Raw genomic sequence first — 26,424 nt, 5'->3', positions numbered from 1 at the left:
GACACTATAGTGTCTTCCTCACGTAATTTTTGGATTTTTAGTGGAGAAGCCTGACTTGGAGTGGCTACTACCGTCTCAGGTTGTGGATGGTCTTCGATGTATGTTGATTCCAAGTCCGGCATGGAGGGGTGCAGGGGCGACGATTTATCCAGGGGAGTGTTATCCTGAGATTCATTCTTTGATCGGTTAATCTCAGAGGGAACAGATAAGTCTATTAAAAGCAGGGATGAGTTACCAGTGTGAAGGGGAGGAGAAGAGTCTGCCTCCAGCAGTGAGACCTTCCCATCCAATGCCGATGGCACCTTATATGCTGGATATTGGGGGATTGTTGTTTCCACCTCCATGGGGCATGGCACCGCTAAGTTAGAGTGGGTATTATTCATAGTAACTCCGTTGCAGGCGATACTTAGGAGCTGAAGTTTAAGTGAGTCCAGCCTATTTATAATTTCTTGTTGTTCCATCGCTGGTAACTCTCCAAAGGAGGCGATAAGCTCTCTTTCCTCCTGGGGTGTCAAAGAGTTACTGGCACAATCATAGTGTTTAGTTGTAGGAGTGGGGGTACTATGGGACTGGCCCCGACATGAGGTGTACAGCTCAGCCCTCTTTTGTGGTTCAGGGTGGGAAGGTTGTACTGTCTCCTTGATTAATCTCTCCGATAGGAGGGGTCTAATTATGGAGTCCATGAAAACTCTCGTTGGAAAAATGCCAAGACTATTCAAAAACACTTTTTGCTGAATAATAAGAGAGGGGATTTTTGCAGAGTGGAAAGCCAGCATTATTCTCTGATATCTGTTCTGGCGGACTAAGGGAAGCACAGCACAAAGATCTATTTGTGATGTCTCGAGTTTTAGAAGCCATCTGAGGTGCTCTTTAGTCCCATGTAGCGTTGCCCAACTTGGGTCCCTTTCCCGGAAGATTAGGGAAATCTTCCTTGGATATAGAGTCAGGGATTGGCGATTCAGTGAGGGGTTGAGATTGTATTTGCAGTTCTTCATACGATCAGTGTTTGGTGGAGCTTTCTGCTGGCGCAATGGAACATCTACTGCCCCATCTTGGGCTGTCTGAACCGGCTGGTCATCCAGTTTTTGCTGAAGGCTATGCAGCTGAGAGGATAGGCCGTCAATTCTCTTAAATATACAGTTTAGAGTTCTAATTACTAGATGGAGTTGCTCACATCCTGAGCAGCCCGCAGATTCGGCTACCAACACCTCCTTCGGATAGGGACCCTCCCCATTTGTGTTACCATTAGCGTTTCCAATTTGTAGCGTCTCAGGGGCCTCATCTTTTGATGTTATTTCCAGGGCAATTAGGGGATCAAAACGATTTTGAGTTGCTACATTCCTCGGGGCCTCTCCCTCCTTTAAGTGAACCCTTCCTTGATTGCTTAGGCCTCGGAGAGGATAATGCCTCGTCCGAGTCTCTTGGGCGTTTTCCATGGCCCATAAATCAATTTTGCAGGGGAACCGTCGTGGGCACTGTGCTGGGGAGGTCCTTAAGTCCTTTAGTCTTCCTCACAAGAATACTGCCTTTCACTTGTCTCTCCCAGGCTAGGGAGGCGGCGGCAGTCGTGGCGGTAATAAAAAGAGATAATAAAAGACAGCCAGCACAGCCAGCAGTTCATTTAAAACTCTCGGATAAAAGCCAGCACAGCCAGCAGATCATTAAAACTCTCGGATAAAAACAGGGGAAGATAAAAACCGCTTAAAACCACTTAAAACTTTGATAAGAGTAAGCGAAATTACTTAGTAACTACCTTTGTCGCCATGTTGGGTGGAGCTCAACTTTCTGTAACTATCCAATCACTGAATGTCACTTCAACCCCTTATTTGTATATGTGGACCTGAGTGAAAACTATATACAATACATAACACCCCTCCCCACCGAGATAAGTCGTTAGTTACAATCGTGATGGTTTCCTTATATACAGCACTACACGTAATGGTTCAATTAGGCACAAAAGCATATCGGTTACATTTCACATACTTCCATTAGACCGACAGTGATACATTTCTAACAACATAGTCCTTTAAATATGTTGGGCGCTTGGAAACTCTGCCGGATCGCTGGGGACTGGTACCCACATCCGTGGGGCCACCCAATCCTTGCTGAGGCTGTGGCGTGACCCTAGGTGGCATTGAAACCAAGTCCCCTGGATCCGCTGCTGTGGGTGGAACCTCTGCGAGTGGAGTTGGCGGAATGTCAGGCACGGCAGAGGTCTGAGTCTGTGGGGAGTCCGGCAGACAATCTGAAGCGGCTTGGTTCGGCTCCACACCTGCAGTTTGTGAGAGAGGTGTAGGTGGAGCCTCGCCATCGGTAAGTGTCTGTTCCGGAGCCATGAGCGCAGCTGGGGACACTGCGGTAGTGTCCAAATCCCCAACCCTGTGCCTAAGCTGGTCTATGTGCTGGTGCCACAAATGTCCATTTTCGAGTCCCACCTGGTACAAGTGAGGTCCAGTGACTCCCACTACAGTGGCTGGCACCCAAGGAATGAGCCTCACAAAGTTCCGGGCAAAGACCTGGTTTCCTGGAACAAATGACAGTGGCGCGTTGGCACAGCCTGGGGGTTCGGCCACGGCAAAGTCCAGGTGCAGCTGGTCGAGCGGAGATCTGAGGCGGCAGCCCATAAGCAGTTCAGCAGGACTCCGCCTTGTGGCCGCATGAGGGGCGAAGTGTTGCACAAACAAGTATTAGGCGACCCGCTCGTGCCAGTCTCCCCGGTCCAGGCGCCCCAGTGCCTCTTTTGCTGAGTGCACCATTCTCTCCGCTTGCCCATTGCTGGATGGATGAAAGGGTGCTGTTAGGGCATGGCGGATGCCCAGTCCCAAAAGGTACCGCTCAAAAGTGCCTGAGGTGAACTGCGGTCCGTTATTGGAGACGAAGACACCCATGCATCGCAAAGAGACCTCGCAGCACCCGGATGACGGCCTCGGTAGTGGTGGAGGGCATCAGGGCCACCTCCAGCCATTTGGAATAGGCGTCCACCACTACCATAAAAGTCCTGCCACGAAAGGGGCCGGCCAGATCAATGTGCACCCTCGACCAGGGTGTCTTGGGCATCTCCCAGGTGTGTCCCTTAGCTGCCGGTGGTGCAGGCCTCGATTCTTGGCACGCTTGACAGGCGGAAACCCAGGCAGTGATGGCATCGTCCATGTTAGGCCACCAGACGTAACACCGAGCCAACACCTTCATTTTGACGATTCCTGGGTGGCCAATGTGCAGAGCCTCAAGGACGCGTTGGCAGAGTCTTTGGGGAACCACGACTCAGTCTCCCCACAGCAGACAGCCGTGATGAGCCAAGAGTTCATGTTGTCTGGTTGCGAAGGGCTGGAACTCTGATGCAAAAGGCCCTTGTGGCCACCCCCTCCACACCCAGTTGAGCACACGGCTGATGGTACGATCCTGGGCAGATGCAGAGGCCACAGTGGCAGCCAGTACAGGCGCTGCCGGAAGATCCTCAATCAGGAGGAGCAATGAAGCAGGAGTCAGGTCTTCCACAAACGCTGGAAGAGGGCAATGGCTGAGGGCATCAGCATGGCCCATCGATTTCCCCGGGCGATAGACGAGCTGGTAGTGGTAGACAGCCAGGAAAACAGTCCATCGCAGCATGCACAACAAGAGTACCAGTGGAGTTGGTCGATCACTGGCAAGGAGGCCCAGGAGCGGCTTGTGGTCAGTGATGAGGTCGAAAGTCCTGCCATAGAGGTATTCATGGAACCTCTTCACTCCAGCCACAAGTGCCAGTGCCTCCTTGTTGAGCTGGCTGTAATTCCGTTCAGTCAGAGATAGCGTCCTGGAAAAGTAGGCGAGCAGTGCTTCTCTTCCATCTGGAAAATGGGGACTAAGGACAGCGCCGATGCCAAAAGGTGAAGCGTCACAGGCAAGGACCAGCGGCCTGGCTTCACTGTACTGTACCATCACACTGCTAGACTGATGACTGGGAGTGGCCGCTGAGACCACATAACACTGGTCTAGAAAGACCTGCATTGGCTCCTAGTACATTTCCAAGCACAATTCAAAGTGTTGGTGCTGACCTTTAAAGCCCTAAATGGCCTCAGCCCAGTATACCTGAAGGAGTGTCTCCACCCCCATCAATCATTGAGGTCCAACACTCTGAGGGCCTTCTGGCGGTTCCCTCCCTGTGAAAAGGGAGGTTACAAGGAACCAGGCAGAGGGCCTTCTCAGTAGTGACGCCTGCCCTGTGGAACGCCCTCCCAGCAGATGTCAAAGAAATAAGCAACTATCTGACACTTAGAAGACATCTGAAGGCAGACCTATTTAGGGAAGCCTTTGACATCTTTTTTTTTAAAAAATGTATTTTTAATCTCTTGTTGGAAGCCACCCAGAGTGGCTGGGGAAACCCAGCCAGATGGGCAGGGTATAAGAAAGAAAGAAAGAAAGAAAGAAAGAAAGAAAGAAAGAAAGAAAGAAAGAAAGAAAGAAAGAAAGCTTGGGGGAATGGGACGACTCCCAGATACAGCTTTGTGACTACACTGGCTAGGAGTGCCATTTACCACCTTTGCCTGTTACAGTATATGCCAGCTACAACTGCATCTGGATTGTGCATGGGCAACCTCAAGACTGGATTAATGCAAAGTGTTCTATATGGGGCTGAACCTTGGCCTTGCCTCGAAGCTCCAGCTAGCCGACAATATGGAACACCTCTGCTAAAACATCTGTACTGTCTGCCTATATGCAACCAGGCCAGGCTAAAGGTTTCTATATATAAAGCCCTGAACAACTGGGGTCCAGCTGCATCTAATGCAGTGTTAAGTAAATGTCATGTCAACTTGAGCAATGGGACTTTCCCCTCCCACTAAGTCTGTTCTGCATTCCCCCCTAACCTGCCAGAGTAGCTTTGGGGAGAGCACAAGCCAGGCAGATTCCTTAAGGTAAAGTAAGCATATTTTTTTCAATGAATCCGGGGACACTTTAAATAAATAAATAAATAAATACTACACGTTTGGGATGTTGATGCTGCAGTGATGGTAATGGCAGAGGGGCAGCTGCTGCCTTGACCTCAACCGCCACATTTCCCCTTCCTCCGAGGCTTCTATCTCCTTTCTCCATGAGCCTGGGCAGCCCCTGGGAAGCAGTGCGGTAGGTCAGGCATGGAAGGCAGAGAAGGAGGGCCAAGAGTGGCAGCAAGGCTCAGGCAGCCCAATGCCTCCCTTCCCATTGGAGCAGCCCCAATCCCATTCCTACTTGCATGCAAGCAGGAGGGGGCGGGGACCCCTCAGCTGCAAAGGGAGGCTTCCCGTTTCCTGAGAGATCCTTGCCTGCTTGCACACAAGCTCTGATAGACAGCGTGAAGCCTCCCTTCACAGCTGAGAGATCCCCGCCCCACTCCTGCTTGCACACAAGTAGGAGTTGGGAGGCTGCGATAGGCAGCATGAAGCCTCCCTTCACAGCTTAGTTGCTGGGGTCAGAGAAGGTGGAGGCAGCCCGGAAGTTGCGTCTTTGAGCCCCTGCACCACCATCATATGGGGACTTCGGGCTGCTGCTCCGGGCTGCTGAGACTGCCGCTGCTGCATTTCCCAGGGACATTTGATGAAATCCAGGGACATTCTGGGGATGGAATTTGTCCGAGGACTTATTCGCAAATCTGGGGACTGTCCCCGGGAAACGGGGACGTCTGGTGACCCTACCTTAAGGGCCAGCTGAGCTCATACATCCCAGCTAAGTCACTGAAATCAGTGCTATCATTCCACCCGCCACCCCACAGACTCAGAAGCTCAACTGGCTTCAACTAAAAGTAGAGCATTTAGTGTCCCTGTATTGCAGAGTGTTGGACTAGACAACCCCTGGGATCCCTTCCAACTCCACAATTCTTTGGTTCTATGGTCCCATGTTGTGGAATACTCTTCTAGCAGAGATTCTGCAGGCCATCTTAGCTGCTAGCTTTCAGGCATCTCTTAAAGATTTTTATGCCAAAAGAGCAAATTATTAAGTTATTTAAACTTTTTCAAGAAGAATCGGTCATTTTTATAATTATTTTCTAGTTTTTTTGGTATTTGATGTTTGGTTCTACTTGATATTTTATATGAAGGTGTGGTCTTTAAATATTTGTATAAATAAATAAGTACATTATTAATCTCCTTTTTGTCCCTTAGCACACTTTTGTCATCCAAATGTCCAGCTGGTTTCCTGCTTCTAATTTATCTAAGGTTTTTTGTTTGTTTGTTTTTTACTGTTGATCTTAATATTTTTAGCGTTGTGCTTCTCAGATTTTTGTCCTTGTTACTGTTGCATCTCTTATTGTCTGCAGTTACCTGCAGTTCTTTTGTTCTCATTTGGACAAGACTTCCGTTTTCCTAAAGGAAGCTTTGTTGCCTCTAATAGCATCCTTTCGTGTTCTTTCACTGCGTGGAGGCACCTCCCATCTTAGACCCAAAACTGAAGGTTTAGATAGGACTAGATATATTGGAAGGAGAAATGATTAGATAGTGTTGAATGTAACTTGTTCCCTGCTCCGCAAAGGCTGCCAAGCCATTGCCTTCTGTCAGTCAACATAAGCTGTGTAGTTAAGCAGGGCATATGGGGATCCTGTTTGAAAAGGAAGCTTACTTGGAAGACTAACTTGTGGATCCTGAATTGCAAATCACTGGTACAGTACTGTTCACTGAACGATGCTTGACATTCAAGTGAGCAATGAAATATTGCCTAGTCAGCGTAGCTCACCAGCCTTGCATTATCTGACCCATGCCAATTGTTCTGTGTGATGTGCAATATGATTACTGTAGCCCCCCACAAACAACAACAACATCATATACCCTTTCGTAAGATTTCATTGCAGCAAAGAGTGTATTCCAATAAGGTAAATATCCAGAAACACACAATATATTTTTTCCAGACAAACAGAGTCAATAGAAATTAAAATGCATGGAAAGACTACAGAAGTGGAATAAAAAAGAGGTGCTCTTGTTGGAGAAAATCAGTTAGACACAGAAGGTGGCACATCAGGACGTCGAGTTTGAACAATTTTGGGCTTGGGTGAATTGTTTGGGTCTCCCTCTTCTGCTGCATCTGTGTCACAGACATGCACCACGACACTTGGGGTGGACTCTGTACCTGCGTGCAGCTCGTATTTCTCCCCTGCAAGCAAAGACAAACATTTAGACTAAATGCTATTTAGCATCATAGAGCCCCACTAGAATACATTACTGCTCAACTGGACAGTCAAGAGGGGCGTCACAGTGAGAGTGTTGGAATAAGACCTAGGAGACCAGGGTTCAAATCCCCACTGAGCCATGGAGCTCATTGTGTGACCTTGGATCAGTCGCTGCCTCTCAGCCTAACCTACCTCACAGGGTTGTTGTGGGAATTAAATGAGGAGGGTGAGAATCAAATGAAAAGGTGGGATATAAATGCAAAAATGGCATGAATGGATTTTGGACATTGACTCAAGACCTTCGTTTAAGTATCCCATTTGGGACACAAACTGTAATTGAGCATGCTGTTGCCTAACCTCTCCCCAGGGGGCAGCGTGTGATTGTTTAGTTTGTGGAGGAGCATTTTGCAGGAATGCAGTTACCATATTTGGCTGTAAACTGGCAACCAGTACCAGTGCCCTTTGTGCTGCTCCGTGAACGGGCATCTTCTCCTTCCCTGTAAAAGCCTTTAGAAGAGAGAGCGCTTGGGCAACGTGAGAGATGCCTGCTCCGTGTACCTGCTGCGCAACACTAGGCTGCCCTTTGTACTTTACCGTATGACTTTCTGCACCAGCAGAGACCATTCCCAAAGAGAAAAAGAAAGAGGCAGCTCTCAGCGTAGCAGCTGGGAGGAAACCTGATTAGCAAGCTTTGCCGACAGAGTCTATAAATCTATCTTCCTGATGAGTTTTATCACAGTGCCTATATTAAATTGGAAATTTAAGAATATCTTGGGATTCCTATACTAATTCATGTGTAATAAAACATTAATGGGCTTGTTGACAGGATAAAATACAAAGGGAGAAATTACAAGTGCTTATTTGCCTGCAGGCATCAGTGAATTTGAGATGACTGTTGGTCAGCTCCAAGGCCTTGGTGCTCATTGCCTGCTGCTCTGCAACAAAGGTCCACACGTGCACAGCAAATTGTTTGAGTCTGTGGACATAGTTGTCTACCCCCAAGATACAGTACCTTTATACTGAGATTCATTTTGTTTTAACAGTTGCAATCCTAACCCTATTTACCTGAGAGAAAGCCCCACTGAATTCAACAGGACTTCTAAATAGACATGGTTAGGATTGCTCTGCAAGTTGGTTCATTACTTGGCCATCACATCCTCTTAGTTGTTAATTAAGCGCACAAACACCTATGTATTTGAGGATATGTCATAGAATACAGTAGATGGGAAGAAAGGTGGCCAGATGTTTCTTAGCAGAAAGAACTGTGCCCTCCTCCAGAACACAACAGTCCATCTCCTCAACTTCTCCAGTGGTCATTCAGACAGCAGCCATGAGTTGATCTTATGCGTAGATCACTCGGCTGCTTTCTGAAGGTGTTTAGCATGGTTGCATTGCTCCATTCATGTGTGTGGGTGCATGAAAGGATTCCAGAAGAGGCACAGCTCATCATAAAAGATCCTGCTGGTGGTTCTAGTCACAATCATGCCATGCAGCAGAGTACAAAACATGGTGCCTCAAAACCTGAGCTTTTGGGGGTTTTTAAGCCACCTTTCTAGTTGTCCTTGGTTGTGAAAAAATGTGGATATAGGTAGAAATGCTATAGATCTCAGACCAAGTCGGGGTCTCATGGAGAAATACGGTGAGTGGTTACTTCTCTTGAAAACTGCAGCATGCAACCATACATCACATTTTTCATTTAGATAAGAAAAACTCAGGTATTAAGTTCTGTGATGCTGTGCATGTTTCAGTTTCAGAAGTACTCTCAGAACAAGAAGTAGGAAAACTCATGTCCTTGGAACACACAGAAAATGTCCTCAAGCTGAAACTGAAGCTATCCATATAGATTTATTACAATACCTACCCAAGATTTGCACCCAAGTGATTAAAAAGAGAACTTTGGTGAACTTAACAATAGATAGAATTTAGGTATTCATGGCTCTATTGGCTCAGTTCATCTTCTCTTCTTAAACTCAAATACCTGAAATTTCAGAAGACCTACCTGATTCCCATTCAGAAACTGCATAAAGGAGGTCATAGTTAGCAGCAGGTGTTGCATCATTCATTGGGTGCCAACCTACAGGAGGAGAGGCTGGAGGAGAGATAAGAAACTGCTTTGATGGCTGGGGTGGAGCCAAATGCAGTTTGTCCCCTTCGATCTCAGAACTCCGAACCTTTACATGGATGAAAGAAAGAGTCTCACTAAAGAAGAGAAGACAGCGCTTTGGCAATAAGTGCTAGCAATGCAGTATATACTGCCATTTTTAGAATATCATTGGTATTGAATTTTGCTGGGCTGCTACTTTTCAGAAGTTCATTGCATAAAATGTGGGGGGGGGGGAGGAATGGAAACCCCACATTTTGTGATAAGTCTCGCTGGAAGCTGAGAAATGTAGTAGTGAGATGTTGTCCAGTTTGTCCCACTGTCCTTTTTTACTTCTTTCTACATGTCTGATCCCTTATCTGCCCATCATTTCCCCCTGTCTCTGTCCTGAAGGCAAACAGGAGCCTAGGATTTTCTTTGGTTATCCTATACTCCAGTTATGGCAGCTGGAAGGTATTGGATCAAGATTAAGTCCTACTGTGGTCTTGAAGATACACTGACATATGATTCTAGTTAAGTCAGCATAACATTATACAAGAGTAATTTCATAATAATAAATGATAAAATAATTCATTTATTACCGGTATTTATTTCCCTCCCTCTTCAGCCAATATGCCCATGAACCATTTACAACGTGAAAAATAAAACAGTACAATATAAACATAGAAATGTAAAGCACAATAATGAACATTGACTGAAAGCAGTACGATCCAACACATTGTGCTCCCTTGGTGCACTTTTGGTGCACTCCCTGCACCAAAACAGTTCTCCACCAGAGATGAATCATGGTTAAAATGATTTCTGTTATGGTTGGTATCTGAAGAGATGGGAAGTAGGTGGTAGACTTCTAGCAGTCACTGGGTTGTGTGTTTAACTATAAGTTTAACCATCACCCCCAGTTGTGTCAAGGTTTCTGTGTATGAAATGTTCATTTAATAAATATTTTTCAAGGCTCTGGAGGTGAAATATTTATTAAAAGATAGGTGTGCCTTGAATCTACTATAGAGAAAATTAAACCTTCTTAACTTTAGTAGGGATTAAAGGGATTTTTAAAATCCTTTCTTTAAATGAGAATTACTTGTAAGATCTTGAAGACATTTATGCAATAGTGCACTTTATTTACCTCAGTTATACAGCTACATTATGTTTAAATCTTTAATGTGGAGAGTTTTTACATCATGAACTGCAGTGACTATACTCCTGCAGCCTTACTACTTACACTCTTGAATTCTTCAAAATACTTGAAACGTAATGAAAAACATTATGATTAACATGGATACTAGTTAATTTACAACATAAGCAAAAATATGTACCTCATCACTCTTTGTTGTTATTGTTGATGTTGTTTTTCTATGGAACAAAATCTGAATAAGGTGTATATGAAAAAGCAGCTTCATATTGTTCTAAGACTTCATTTCTGCAAGTCAAAATTTATTAAAACACCAATAGAATATTCTAGGTATGATTCAATGTGCTTGTGCTAAACATTCCATTCAGCACCCCAAGCAAGCACCCAGCACCGCTGTGCATTGCACTTTCACAGGAAACCTGCAAGTTTCAGTTGTTCAAAGGTGTGTACAGAGAGCAATCTTATACATGCATGCCAAGTTCAATGGAGTGCAATCTTAAGGATGCAACCCAAAACATGCCTACTCAGAAGTAAGGCCTACTGAATCCAACAGGGCCCGCTGCTGGGTAAGTGAGCGTAGCCAGTTCCTTGACCTGACTATGTGTGGTCTCACATGTTCGTATTCAAATTGGTTGTCAGGGGTAGAATATGAAAGAATAAGGTTGTATGTGCACGCACACACACGCACACACACGCGCACACACACACACACACACACACACACACACACACCATGACCCTCACAGATTATATGAGACTCTGTTGCCAATCTACTATTGCGCAGCATGAAACAAATATAACTAAAACATATGAGCTCATCCACAGACTACATACCAGCTCAAAAAAACATGTAACATAATCAATACGTAGTGTATTATCAAGGGACTAAATATTTGTAAAATCTTTACACAGGTTAAGTACACTAGGAAGGCTGGAATTAGTTCTTTGCTATATGAGAAGCTGCAGCACCATGCCAGATGTCTTGAAACTCAACCATTATCTACTGAGAAACCATGTTTTGCTGGTGAGAGGAACACAGACCACTCAACCAAATAATGCACTGGTTATCTTGGTCCAAACTACCCAGGCTTTGGGTGGTGGCATTTTTGTTTTCTTTTGTTTTCTTTTGTTTTGCAGCTTAGGAAACCTACCCTCTCATGCTTTTTATCCAAATTTATTGCACATTCATTCTCATTAGTTTGTGGAGAGGTTAGGAATTTTTGCCTCAAGCGAGTATTAATCCTTGCTTCCCAGTGCATCCTTCCATCATTTGCCTTATTGGGTTTGTTTCACAAGAGCTCCAAATCAACTTTAATTGCACAGCCTGAAGCAGGGGTGGACTGTACTAATTCCTTTCGTAATCTGGCACCCTGTGCCAGGCCAAAGTTTGGTGCCCCCAAATGGATCTTCTCAATTTTGTGGTCCCCTCATCTTAGTGTTCTGTACGGGGAACCTCCTGCATCTCCCTAAATCCAGCGCTACCTGAAGTTCCCAGTGTGGGGCCAAATCCCACTTGGAAGGAGCAACACCCTGGAAGGGCCCAAGCATCCTTCCTTCCTACTCCCTCCTTGTCTCTTTTCCTTTTGTGTTATGTCTCTTAGATTGTGAGCCTGAGGGCAGGGGCTGTCTTCTCGGTGATATTTATGAGCTGCTCTGGGAGCCTTTTCTCACAGTACAGTGGGATGAAAAAGCATTGCTCGACCCAGACACAGAGGTCCAGCTCTGAGGGCCTTCTGGCAGTTCCCTCACTGCGAGAACCAGGCAGAGATCCTTCTTGGCATTGGCGCTCTCCCTGTGGAACACCCTCCCGTTAGATGTCAAGGAAATAACTGTATGACTTTTAGAAGACACCTGAAGGAAGCCCAGTATAGGGAAGCTTTTTAAAGTTTGATGTTTTACTGTGTTTAAAATATTTTGTTGGGAGCTGCCCAAAGTGGCTTGAACTTACTGTTTAGCCCTGCAGATTACCCCACTGTTATTATCATTATTGCATTATTCTTATTTGCAACGGATACAACTGAACAGAATTCAACATATGATATATACATGTGAAACATGTTCATCCTAGAGACTGTCAGCTGCATCCCATTGCTCACAGAGGGGAAGAGCGTGAAGAGACAGGAGGAGGTAATTAGGCAGGAATGCAGAATGACAGACGAGCAGCCTAGTTGCAGTAGAAGCCTGAGCTCCAAGAACACATGGAGAAGGAAGTGGGGAGTTCAAGGGGGAAGACACAGACTGACAGTTTAAGCTCGGATTCAGAGGGAGGGCCACTGGAAATAGCCCATCCCATGACGCGCAGGCAAGCAAGAATTAATGAGAGGTGTGAACAGGAATGGAAGCAAAAGTGGGGCTTTAAATGGGGGAAGAGGAAGGGGCAGAACTCAGACCCGGCAACAGCTAATTTGGAAGCAGACGCTGAGTGACTGAGCTCCAGAGTGATTTGTGTGTTTTGAGCAATAAACCTGAGTTCATTGCTGCCGGAGTTGTCTCGCTTCTGTAGGAGAGACCCAACCATTACAGAGACATTGCAAAGTATAGTTTTAACTTCTTCCCTCAGAACAGTGTTTCATGAAGTTCTGTTCTGGCATGGGCAGCTGATTTGGAGTTCTTAAAGAAAAATTCAACCTCAGTTGGCTACATACTCCCCTTGGGAAGCAGCTAAAAGGCAGACTCTTCAAATTTTCTGTGTTGTTCCCACCACCTACCAGCACAGTTAAGGGTGTCCTAGACTCATTCATTGTGAGGTCTTTCACACAATAAAAACATTTACATGAATATAGCAAAATTTATGCTTCCAGCCACTGGCACAAAGCTGCAGTCAGTGCAGCCAAAGTCTTCATGAAAGAAGTGCCGGTTTAGGTGGTATCTGGTCACAAGTAACTAATGGAAGAAAAAAAGAAGATCACGCTGTTGATAATCCTCAGAGTCCAATTTTCTAAATTGGAAGAGAATTTAATTCAAGCCAAAGGGAGACATATATTAAAGATTTACAACCTCCTCCTCAATTAGGAAGTAAAAGAGGAGGAGGTGAAAGCTGTCATGATAAGTTGGGCCCAAGATATTGGACACAATATATACATGAATGAATGAATGGGAAAGACTGTGGAAAGAGGGCATCAGATTCACTGCATGTTATAATATTAAGAGAAAATGTGATGAAGATGTTATACAGATGGTACCTAACCCCAGCCAAACTGGCCAAGATGTATAAGAACAGTTCAGAGGTTTGTTGGAGGTGTAAAAATGGGGTAGGAACATTTATGCACATGTGGTGGGGGGTGTAAGAGAATAAGAGAATTCTGGGATAGTATATATAATGAACTTTAAAAGATACTCAAACTCTCATTCAAAAAAAAAAAACTCTGAGGCCTTCCTATTAGGAATTATGTTTATAGAAATCAAGAGAAATCTTAGATCTCTTTTCATGTACGCAACCACAGTGGCTAGGATTTTAATAGCAAAGAACTGGAAAAGTGATAACATCCCCACAAAAACTGACTGGCAAGCAAAAATGATAGAATATTTACAACTAGCAGAGATGACAGAGAGATTAAGAGGAAATTCAGTACAGAAAGTTAATAAAGATTGGATAATGTTTAAAGAAAATAGAGGTGTATTTCAAGACCTGATCCATTTCCAAATTAATGCCGGTGACCAAGAACTGAAATGTCACTATGATAAATTTACTGTTTTATTTTTTTTTAAATGTGACATATATGTTCCCTCAAATCCAAAAAGAAATTGTTGATCAATGCAGTACTATTATCAAAGATGACCTTATAGAAGATGCAAAGAAGGTGTCTGATGTCAGCATACTGACTGATGAGGCAGCTATCAATATATCAGGGAAGGAGAAGTTGTCCATTGGCTTGCGCTTCTTTGAACAACAAGAAAATAGAGTTTGTGGGTTTTGTAGAGCTCCCTGTCCTTGATGCCATTACAATTGCAACAGTGATAGACAAGTTCCTGAAGGAAGAAGGACCCGGAAAAATGTGTGTTATGATGGGTGTTCAGCTATGGCTGGCAAGGTCGGTGGCATGCAAATAATTTTAAGAAAAAAGTATGAGAAAGCCATGTTTTTCCATTATGCATCTCACAAACTGAATCTTGTGGTGAATGACTTGAACAATGTTCCAGAAATACGCAACACCATCTCCACTATCAAGGATATCATAAGGTTCTTCAGAGAGTCAGTGTTGAGAAGAAAATATGCCCCAAACATCCCACTCCTCCGTGAGACGCGGTGGTCCCAAAAGTACAAAATTATTGCCATTTTCAAAGAGCATTTTGTGAGCATCATTGAAAGGTTGGTGAGATTATCACCAGAAAGAAATGGCAACATGTGGAAATAGGTATTACAGATACATTCTGCTGCCACCAAAACTCAATTCATCATTGCTGTCGCTCCGATAGCCAAGTATTCTGTCTTATTGGAACTTGTGGTAAATGTTCTAAAAACCTGGACCTGCTCCAATGTTCAGTGTGCATCAAACAGATTCTTGGAGTGATGACAACTCACCGCAGTGATGCAGAGCAAGTTGCTACAGAGCTCATTTAGGATACCTACAAGATGGCCAAGGAATTTGGAGTGGACTTGAGAGTGTCGAGATTTGTTAGAAGACAGCAACATGGCTCCAACCCTCTAACGTCCAGCCCTTTAGAGTACTGGAAGAGATCTCTAATAATTATTTACTTGGACTCCTCAGTGTCTTCATTGGAGCAACAAATGGAGCAGGTGAACAGCATTCACTGGTTGGCCTCTGTTATTTTCTCCCACTGATAGGGAACCCACACAAGGACTCTCTCCGGACTCTAGGATACCCCATATGGGAAAAGGAGCAGTTTTTTCTTCTAACAAAGTGCACGTTCATAAGCAAAATACCCCAAATCTCTCATGGGTGGCTGGGGGCTTGGACACGCATGTCGGTTCAGACACATACTGTAACAGTACTAAAAGCAATAATTATTACTTGATGGGTCTTTTTATTGCATTTTTATGTGGTTGCACATCTCCCCAGATGCACAAACTTCTTTGCATTTTTGTATTTACTGCTCCAGTAAGCTTTATATGAGAAGTGTTTCCATGTCCCAGCAGGGCTGATTGTGGCATAAACAGAACAAAAGATTAGGGTATTGATCAGATCAGATCAGATCAATTAAATTTTCCATAGTTTCTTGTGCAGTCATGTATTGCCTTTACAGAGGTCACAAGCTCTTTCGCCCCACACATTGCAAAGAAAACTAAACCTTGCTATGGGAGCTAAAATTCAGAATAAACATATCAAACTAAAAACAAAGCAAGCCTTCAACTACAGGCACGTTAATTGTAGTGCCATTTATATTAATGGGTGGAGGCCCTCAAGATAATGCAGACATTACATTAGAAGAAAGGATGGCCAAAATGCAAGTGGCTCATTCTGATTTCCTACCTCAGGCATATTATTATTATTATTATTATTATTATTATTATTATTATTATTTATGAAGAAGAAGAAGAAGAGTGATACTGTAGTTTCTAAATAGTGAAGACACTTCCACTCTGGCTGGATACAAGATTTGGAAACAGGGAAGGAGAGTCAGGCCTGTTTATTTTGAAAAATGGAGCCTTCGTGGAAAGCAATCTATTGGCTGCATTGTGCTTCTTCATTTATTTATCTTATTTATTGTATTTATTGTATTATTTATTTCATAACATTTATACATCGCTTGATTGTAGAGGACCTCAAAGCAGTTTACAAAAGATAAAATAGTAAAATCAAGAAATATTCACAAACATAATTTAAAACATACAAAAGTTAAAATATTAAAACTGATTAAAATTACCTCAATTTCCTAAGCATCTGAGTAGGCTTGTCTAAAGAAGAATGTCTAAGGAAGAAGCAGGTACCAAAAGGAGGGCAGGGAATACGCCGGCCTGATGTCAAAGGCAGGGAGTTCCAGCCTAGCTGCTGCCTCACGAAATGATTGAGTTTTTACAAATGGGGAATGGGGATTATGTATCACCTGCAGCAGCACCAATTCTGCCGATTGAAGCAGTAAAATGGACACAATGTAAAATGGAGGCAATTCCACAACCAAAGAATTACAGAGCACCAAAGAACCTGGACAAACTTGCGGAGGCAGATCTCATCCTGTTTTTGCACTCTGCTTGCCCAAAGAAGCCCAAAGCCACATACAGAAACAGATGCTCTAGCAAAAGGCAAATGCTATGAAACAATAATCAATGCAGTTAATGATCAATACAAATGCCAAAAAACAATCAGTAAGTAACAGGGGGGAAATAAAATAACCCTGCTCCAGCAGTCCATGAACAAAACCATTTGGCTGTAAAGTAAAATTAGACACATCTTCCCGAGAGTCAGCCGGAGCCAAGAGAAGAGCAAGCCACAACCAACTAATGCAGTATAAAACCGCGATACGGTGGACCACCACAAAACAGAGCTTTCTAATGTCAAATTTGCCTTCTCCTCACTGTTTAATACATTGTCAAAAAAACACCTGGAGGCAGCCCACCCTACTCTCATGTCCGACAGATGTGCCTCTGTGAGGGGTTGTGTCTGCATAGCACAGTCTGGAGCAGGCCCAGGAGGGGCAGCGACACAGGTGCTCCAGGCTGTGGGGGAAGCCATTGGCCAGGCTTTATGTTCCAGGCAAAAGGAGAGAGAAAGGACGGGGGGGGGGGGGAGAAAATGGAACGGATGTGTGGATGTGAGTGTGGAGGGGGGATGGAGGGGGGGATGACATCCAATGCTTCAGCCCACATTGGAGGGGAAAAGAAAGAAACAGTGTGAGGCAGTCATTTTAAGGTATGTGTTTGTGTGTTACTGAGACACTTAGCTTGAACTCTGCACATGCCCTGGAACAGAGGCAACCAATGTGCCTCCTTCCAGATGTTGTTGGACAATTCCCATCATCCTTGACCATTTTGGCTGGGGTTGATGGGAGTGGGGGTCCTGCAGCACCTGGAGGGGCCCACACTGGCTCACCCTGCCTGCGAGTTTGGCCGGGCTCTGCTTGTTACTAGTCTCAGAACTGCAGCTCAGAGTCAACTGGAAAGTTTTAAAGAGACAGATTCTAAACTTCATGCTTCCTCTGCTGTGGCATCTTGTAACCAAGCAACTCTTTTAGCTGCCGTGAGATCTGCTTTGGCAGCTGCCAAAGTTTCAGCCAAATTTCTACTTGTGTTGTACATGATGTGATTAGTACATAAGATTTTTGAATATCATTTTTTGTAATTATTGTTAATTGTTTTTATCCTCTGTTGTACGCTATGGTGAAAATATTAAAGACTGGCTTACACACTCCCTGTACTGTGCAACACCCACAGGATGTGAATATGCCAACAACGTTTTTCTTTTTGCCTCTTCTTCCATCACAAAATGTGGAATGTGGGGCACAACATATGCTACATTAAGGATTCATTTACATATTTATCTTTTTGGCCCAAAGAGGTGACAGTATATCAATTCAAAGAAGGGTACAATAAAAGTACAATAAATGCAGTGACAATCTTCAAAATAATATAAAATAGTAAAAATCACAAGATACCCCATAGTGGTCTACTTACTCCAAATACGATGGTGACCACCCACGGGGGGGGGGGGCCTGTCACACGCCCGCAGCCCTGTGTCCCCTCTCACTGCATCAGGGATGCTTTATCGGTCCAAATTATGCCATTTGCAACTATTCTTTAAATGAAGGCTTATCTCACTGCCTTTTAAAATTATACATTTTCACAATATTGATCTTTATTTTGGGGATTGCTTTTTTGGCAGCTCAAGAAAAAAAGGGAAATTATATTTAAGTTGATCATGGTTCAATTGCCAGGGTTAAACAGAAAACCTAGCCCTTTACAATTGATAATTTTTAGTCAAAGTTACGGGTTTTTCCAAGTGAGTGCTCCAGGCGCTTAGAACAGTTGGCATACTGGAAGAAAATCCAGAGAACCCACTCTCCTGGACTCACGTGGCATTTACTATTCATTTCCTTATCATGCTGTCCAAAAAATGCAGAGTAACCAAAGATAATTTTGTTTATGCTAACAGACTGGTAAAAAAAAGAACAAGGACATTTTGCTAAGAAATCAGCTTTCCATTAAGATGCAAAAAAAATTTGTTACTATCACAAAGGTAATTCAAAAGCTATGTTTGTTTTTAAAAGCTCATACTAAGGACCAGCCCCATATTCTCGTCCTAGACCTACGCGCTCCGTTGTTGTGCTTAGAATGCCAGCATCTTATCTGCTTTCTCGCAGCCCTTCAATAACTCCCCTTGCCCTCCGTCCCCTCTCCCCCGAAGGGGCAGGTCCATACCTTCACATCTTGGCTGGTAAAAACCTCAAGGTCCAGAGCGCAGGCAGCCAGAGAGGCGGCAGCACAGTCCATGCCCCCCCCTCCCTCCCCCGGTGTCAGTCTGGAAGGAGCTTCGCAGCCTCGGAGCTGATGCCTCCTGATTGCTCCCGACGCTCCTCCAGGGCTAAAGGCAGCGGCTTTAAAGTGGAGGAAACACAGATGCAAATTCTCGCCTGAGCTGTTTCTAGCCTCCAACACAACTTCCAGCTATGCAAGCGCTGCTGTTCCATTTCGCATTGCAATTACATCACCACAAGGACTGACACAAGCTACCTCACCCCCAACTCGCACGTTTTATCAAATCAATGTAGGCAGCGCAGGCTGGCAACGGAATCATCATAGTTTGTGTTGGCAAAACATGAAGGTCCTCCAAGGCATTTTGCTTTTCTGGATACTCACTAGAACCCTCAGCCATTGTTAAAAGCCAACATCCCATCCTTTCTCCCAGCCATAACCTGTGATGCAGCGACGCTGCTACTGATCCCCCTTTGATAGGCTTGTCAGTTGCCACCACTTTCCCTCAAGATAATTCCTGTGTCTTTAATAGCTGCATGAAATCCAGCAATTCCCCCCTCCTCCCCCATGCTTGGAACATATTCATCTCCCTGCAACATGGCAATTAAGGTTGAACCAGAATTAATGGTGGCAGAATAATGGTACACAGAAGACAAATCTCCATAAGCACAGACCCCCCGAGTCCTCCCTAACCCTCTTCCAGGATCTCTGCCAGGTGGCCAAGGTGGCTGACCAGCAGAATCTGAAAGAGCCAGTGGTGACAGATGAGAGCTCCTCAGCAATATGGTTGGAAGGTCCTACGATAATGCCAATCATGGAGAATGAGAGAGGTGGGCATTGCACTGAATGCTTGTAAAGCAGGGCTGTGCCTCAGATCAATTACCCTCTTCTACAAACTTGCCCCCAGGAAGCTGCTACTGCAAAAGACAGGCTCACCTCAGACCAGGCAGGCTCCTGTCACAGGCTGCTCTCGGTCTCTGGGTAGAGGAAACCATCAGCTCAGGGAGACAACATGAGCTACCTGGATGCCTTCCCGGATAGCCTTGTAGCCCATGTAGCTCTGTAGTCTGAGGTTGAGGCCAGGCACTTGCAACAGGACCAGCCGCTCTGTACAGCTTGCAACAGATACAAAGGACGCCACTCCACTCACTCCTTTTTCTTCCTTACTTCCACTTTGCACACCTGCCCTTCTTTTCCCCCTGGTCGGTTTCCCAGGCAGTCTCTGAAGAGTTCCTGAGAGGTGGGCCTTTCCAGGGATGTGGGTCTGCCATCTTTACTCTGCTTCTGTATGTTCCAATTGAGCATTTTCTTCTCCCCTCCCCTCCTCGCCTGAGCCTGCACTGGATGTGGCAATGTAGTGGCAGCGTACCTCTGATCCTGGTGTTATAGAAGTATAGGATTGCTCTGTATGTTATGGCCAAATCCAGTACTTTCTAGGCTAGAAAACATTAATTTTCACAGCAAATAAACAGCAGTGTTTATATCCAGTCATGTACTTCCATCATAAATTTTACTGAATTGATGACTGAGCCTTTCATAGCCTTTCTAGTCTTGAAAAAAACAAACAACCCAGCTCCTCTAGAAATACTAGGAATTTAATTATTAGGTTGTAGGATTTACAGTAGAATATATGATATTTCATACACACACACACACACACACACACACACTGCAGGCTTTGTCTTTTGAAAGCAAGACTCATTTGACTTGCAAAGTCCATCATTCCATACCTTAGTTGCCCTTGAATGTGGTAATAGAATGAATGGTAAACATTCAGCTTTCGTATAGCACAGAAATGTCTGTCAGAATGTGCCTGGTTCTCCTCAAAGCCTTTTGACCAATGGGATTAAAAATAAAATGCAAACTGAGAAGGAGCTCAGGGAGATGGGTTCAATTGTTCTCTTTCATGCTCCGTAATGCTGATGTTGCACTTAGGAGCACAAAGATTTTGGTTCGGCAGCATCAGCAAAATGAATCTGAGACTATAATACTGAAGTGTAGATTCCTGTTTCTTTTGCTTAGGCTACAGCACAGACACCATGGAGCACACATCATTACTGAACAGCCCTTCAATTGGAGCCTGAAAAAGAACTGAAAAACCAAAAAGCATTTCAAACTTTAAGTAGAACACACACAATAAAAAAGAAATTATGACATGTTTTCCTATGACATTGCAACCTCTGTTGCAATTTTACTTAGGAATCCAGCTCTCATATGTTTTATCTTATTCCATCTTTCTGCCAATCATTCAAGTACCAAAATAATTTCCCTATCAATATACAGAAATGTTCATTTTCCTGTAAAAATTCTTAAACAGTAACCAAAGCAATACTAGATTCAGGTAGGTAGCTGTGTTGGTCTGACAAAGTCGAAATAAATTAAAAATTGTCCAGTTCAGATACTTCTGTTTCAGTGTATCCGAAGAAGTGTGCATGCACACGAACGCTTATAACCAGTACAAATTTAGTTGGTCTCTAAGGTGCCACTGGACAATTTTTTTATTCAAAGCAATACTGTTTATGGTCCTGTAAAAATAAGGCTAAACTGTAAAATTCCTGCAGAAGTATTTTATTTTGAGAGAGAACAATAGACTAACATAAGAAACTGCATACTAAAAGTTGTGACATCCAGCTTTGTTAAATCAGCATTTAGTTTTAACACTCTTTTATATCAGCAGTGATCATCGTAATGTTCTGACTTAATCACAGTTCCCTTGTTAGTATTCCAACAAACTGCCTCTGGCTTTACAACCAATCTCAGTGATCACGGGTAGGAGGAGGAGTTACGCTAAGACCAGACCATGTCATTACAGAGGAGGCAGGTTTAGTCGTTGTCTGAGGACTATCCCTGCCTCCGGGTCTGGTCCTGACCGGATGAATACTGGAATCAGCAAGGGATACCCACATGACCTGAAGGTGCTGCTGTGCAATGCCAGGTCAATGATTCATAAGACCACTGCCATCCATGACTTGATCATGGATGGAGGACTTGACCTGGCATGTGTAACAGAGACTTGGTTGGATGAAGCAGATGGGCCTGTCCTTGCCGCTGCTTGTCCACCAGGTTTCTCTTACGCACAGCAACCCAGGTCATGTGGGCGGGGAGGGGGGGTTGCAGTGATTTTTAGGAAGTCATTAGTTTGCACCAGGCGTCCTATTGGGAAGACCCAGTTTTCTGAGTGCATGTTCTGGAAGTTGGGCAATAGGGGCAGTACAGGATTCCTTTTGGTGTACCGACCTCCCCGCTGCACCAAGGATTGGCAAGATGGCGGCGCGTGTAGATGCAGCGGCTGGTTGCTCCTCAACTCAGAATTTGGCTTTTTTGTCCTGCCAAAATAGACTTGTTTATAGTCGGCAGGACATGTTATCTATTCGGCTACGGAGTGTGTGCTGCATAAATTGTGAGTGTCTCTGCGTCTGCAAGGAAGATTTTTTGACTTCAAAGAACTGGGGGTTAAAGAGACACAGGAGAGATCGTAAACAGAAGAGAGGCTGCAGAGGAGGAAGGCGATTAAGGCAATTAAGGTTGAAGACACAACATTATAACTTACCGCTTCCCAGCATTTTCTATGCGAATGTGAGATCTTTGGTGAATAAGCTGGAGCAGTGGAGATTGTGGATAGCAACTGAGAAAACTGTGAGTGAATGCTGTCTCCTGCTGCTTACAGAAACTTGGCTGACACCATTTATTCCTGACTCAGCCATAGAACTAACAGGCTATACAGTGTTCCGCCATGATAGAACAGAGGACTCTGGTAAAAGGAGGGGGGGAGGTTTGTGTGCATACGTAAATAATAGCTGGTGCACAAACCACGCTGTGATAGCTAGTCATTGCTCCCCAACTGTGGAATTTATGACGCTTAAATGCAGACCAATATATATCCCCCGAGAATTTACAGCAGTACTGATAACTATAGTATACATTGCACCTGATGCGAACACCAATGAGGCAATGGGTCTTCTGCATGATGTCATTAGCAGACAACAAGGCAAGTATCCCGAGGCTGCATTTCTTGTATGCGGGGATTTTAACCAGGCAGATTTGAAAGTGGCCCTACCCAAATTCTATCAACACATAAAGTGTGCAACCAGGGGAGAAAGGACTCTGGACAGGCTGTATACAAATGTCAAACAGGCCTATAAGGCCGAACCATTGGCACATCTAGGCCAATCTGATCATGTGTCCCTGCTCCTGACTCCTGAATATATTCCATTGAGGAAACGGACTCCAGCTATAAAGAGGGATATTACAATATGGCCAGTTGAAGCATCCCAACAACTACAAGACTGTTTTCATGACACCGACTGGGAGGTATTTGCCCAACAGGATCTAGAGACTCATACTGAGCAAGTGTTGGACTATATCAGGTTCTGCACTGACAATGTAACACAGAGGGGCCGGATAAAGATCTACCCAAACAGGAAGCCCTGGATGACAAGGGAGGTCCAGGGGTTGCTAAAGGCAAGAAATACTGCTTTCAGAAGTGGAGATAAGTCGTTGTACAGCTTAGCTAGAGCGGATCTAAAGAGAGGTATCAGTGTAGCAAAGGAGGCGTATAGACAGCATCTGGAGAATCATCTACAAAGCAACAACACCAGGCAGGTGTGGCAAGGCGTACAAGAATTAACAGAGTATAAATTCAAGGATTCCCTGGCAGACGAGGGAGGGGCATCCCTTGCAGAGGATCTGAATGCCTTTTTTGCCCGTTTTGAAGCAACATCTGCAGCAACACCTGCTGAGGCTTTACCACCACCACCACCACTCCCTGTGAAGGCTTTGCCACCATCACCACCATCGTCATCATCATCAGTACAAAGGAATGTGGTAGTCTCTGTGGAAAAAGAAGAGATGAGGAAGGTGCTGAAGGGAATCAACCCAAGGAAGGCCACAGGGCCAGATGGGGTAGCTGGAAGGGTACTGAGAGACTGTGCAGACCAACTAGCAGGAGTTTTCACTGGGATTTTAAATCGATCCCTAGCCCAGGCTATTGTTCCATCCTGCCTAAAGTCCTCTACTATCGTTCCAATAGCAAAAAAATCTATCCCGGAAGATCTGAATGACTTTCGTCCAGTAGCACTCACACCTATAATCATGAAGTGCTTTGAAAAGCTGGTACGAAATTATGTCATTGCCTGTTTACCAGAGGGACTGGACACATTCCAATTTGCTTATAAAACGAAAAGATCGACAGAGGACGCTGTGGCGATTGCCCTCCATGCCGTTCTTGCACATTTGGAGCAGCGGGGGGGGGGGGGGTATGCCAGACTGCTTTTTTTAGATTTCAGCTCGGCATTTAATACCATTCTACCACAACGTCTGGTGTCTAAACTGGAAGATCTGGGGCTCCCGTTATCACTTTGTGGGTGGATATCGGCCTTTCTGTCGGACCGCACCCAGAGGGTTCGGTTGGGCCCTTATACCTCTAATACACTTAAGACTAACACAGGAACACCACAGGGATGCGTACTTAGTCCGCTCCTTTATATTCTCTACACGTACGATTGTGTCGCTGCTCACCCTAGTAATAGGGTTGTCAAATTTGCAGATGACACAACCGTGATTGGGCTCATCTCTGAAAGGGAGGGTGAAACGGACTATAGAGATGAGGTGGAGCGGCTGACAGAGTGGTGCAGAGCTAACAACTTGCTCATAAATACAAGGAAGACAAAGGAGCTTGTGGTGGACTTCAGGAGACAGAAGAGCAATGTCCAGCCACTTCTGATTGATGGGGTCTGTGTGGAGAGGGTAACAACGTTCAGATTTTTGGGTATTGAATTACAAGAGGATCTGTCCTGGAGTGTCAACACAAGGGGGCTTGTGAAGAAGGCGCAGCAGAGACTGTACTTTTTAAGAATCCTAAGGAAAAACCATCTTCCGCAGAAACTGCTGCTTGCCTTCTATCACCGTGCCATTGAGAGCGTGCTCACTTATGGCTTATGTGTGTGGTACGGAAGCTGTACTACCCAGGACAGGATGGTGTTGTGCAGAGTTGTTAAGGCAGCAGAGAGCATTGTTGGCTGCCCACTCTCCACCTTAGAGCAGATTTATGCCACAAGGTGCCATAGGAAGGCACTGGACATAGTAAAAGATCCATCGCATCCTGGTCACTGTCTCTTCGAGCTCCTGCCGTCGGGACGGAGATACAGGACGATGATGACAAGAACGAGCCGTCTCAAGAACAGCTTCTTCTCCAGAGCGATCTCGGCCCTGAATGGGAAACCTGGACTTTGAAGTCATCTAATCTTCCTTGCTGTATTATATTATATTGTTTTAATTAGAGTTTTTATAGTTGTTCTGATTTTAAGTGGAGTGCCCTATCTGGGTGGATGGAGCAGCCAAGTAATTTCGTTGTCCCTGAGAGGGGGCAATGACAATAAAGATATTATTATTATTATATTATATTATTCCCTGCCTGAGCTGCTTCAGGTCATGGCGGATGTTCTCCTGGAGACACCTAGCTTGGTTGTCCTAGGGGATTTTAACATCCATGCCGACACGACCTTACAAGGGGCCGCTCGGGACTTCGTGGAAAGCATGGCCTCCATGGGGCTGTCCCTGAATAAGTCTGGCCCAACCCATAGCCGCGGACATGCCTTGGACCTGGTGTTTACCTCTACGGATGTTGGTGATCTGACACTAAGTAAAAGTGAAACGAAAGAAGTGCCATGGTCAGACCACTTCCTGGTGCAACTGGACTTCTCTGCGACCCATCCCCTCTGCAGGGAGGTGGGACCGATTCGGATGGTCCGCCCCCGCCACTTAATGGATCCAAATGGTTTCCAGAGAGTGGTAGGGGATGCTTTATCCCATGTTGATGGCCTTTCAGCCGATTCCCTGGTGGCCCGCTGGAATGTGGAGTTAACCAGGGCTATTGACTGTTTGGCTCCGAAGCGCCCTCTCCGATTGCATGGAGCCCGGAGAGCCCCGTGGTTTTCCACGGATCTGAGGGCAATGAAACAATCGTTGAGACGGCTAGAGCGCCGGTGGCGGATAACTCATTCCGAATCTGACCGGACACAGGTTAGAGCTCAACGTCGAGCCTACCAAGTGGCGATAGCGACGGCGAAGGAGACTTTCTTCACCGCCTCTATTGCATCTGCAGAAAACAGCAGCAGGAGACTCTTTCAGGTGGTTCACAATTTAGCGGAACCACCTGTAACATTGGGGCCCAGTACGGGCCACATGTTCTCCTGCAATGATTTTGCAAATTTTTTTGCAGATAAAATCGCTCAGATGCGGGAAGAAGTAGACTCCACCGTGGGAGCAGGGCCGGGGCGGGAGAGTGCTAGAGTCCTGTCTGGTCAAGTTGTGTGGGATCAATTCTAATCTGTTACCTCCGAGGATGTGGACAGGCTGCTTGGACGAGTGAAGCCAACCACCTGTCTCCTGGATCCTTGCCCATCCTGGCTTATAAAAGCTAGCCGGGAAGGACTGGGCGATGGGCTTCGTGGGGTGGTGAATGCTTCCCTCCGTGAGGGAGCCTTCCCAGACCCGCTGAAAGAGGCGGTTATTAAACCGCTTCTTAAAAAACCATCTTTAGATGCGGCCACGATGGCCAATTATCGCCCAGTCTCAAACCTTCCATTCTTGGGCAAGGTGATTGAGCAAGTGGTTGCTGAACAACTCCAGGCACGCCTGGAAGAAGCGGACCATTTGGATCCCTTCCAGTCGGGATTCAGGCCTCATCATGGGACTGAAACTGCCTTGGTCGCACTGGT

The 26,424-nt window shown here is 45.2% G+C and overlaps 1 protein-coding gene across 2 annotated transcripts; it reads right to left on the bottom strand.

Moving 5' to 3' along the window:
• Positions 1-6,767: 6,767 nt before the first annotated feature.
• Positions 6,768-18,996, bottom strand: RCAN2 (regulator of calcineurin 2). 2 transcript variants are annotated; one of them, XM_083730942.1, is made up of 3 exons: positions 18,653-18,996; positions 9,108-9,279; positions 6,768-7,092 (listed from the first exon to the last, which is right to left on the bottom strand). In XM_083730942.1, exons 1-3 carry the CDS (start codon positions 18,722-18,724, stop codon positions 6,932-6,934), a joined length of 405 nt encoding a protein of 134 aa, XP_083587068.1. In that variant the 5' UTR covers positions 18,725-18,996; the 3' UTR covers positions 6,768-6,931. The 2 variants fall into 2 exon arrangements, with proteins under 2 accessions (XP_083587068.1, XP_083587067.1); XM_083730941.1 differs by lacking the exon at positions 18,653-18,996 and adding an exon at positions 10,523-11,033.
• Positions 18,997-26,424: the final 7,428 nt, after the last annotated feature.

The sequence above is a fragment of the Podarcis gaigeae genome, assembly GCF_964106915.1.
Source record: "Podarcis gaigeae genome assembly, chromosome: 3".
Taxonomy (NCBI): domain Eukaryota; kingdom Metazoa; phylum Chordata; class Lepidosauria; order Squamata; family Lacertidae; genus Podarcis; species Podarcis gaigeae.
This window is presented reverse-complemented; position numbering and strand designations above follow the sequence as displayed.

What these genes read in the sequence shown, in the direction of transcription:
- RCAN2 (XM_083730941.1), bottom strand. Translation starts at nt 10,606, where the DNA reads ATGAAGCTGCTTTTTCATATACACCTTATTCAGATTTTGTTCCATAGA. An exon ending in TAACAACAAAGAGTGATGAG is followed by an intron (nt 9,280 to 10,522) that starts GTACATATTTTT and finishes ATCCATGTAAAG; the next exon opens with GTTCGGAGTTCTGAGATCGA. An exon ending in AGTTTCTGAATGGGAATCAG is followed by an intron (nt 7,093 to 9,107) that starts GTAGGTCTTCTG and finishes CTTTGCTTGCAG; the next exon opens with GGGAGAAATACGAGCTGCAC.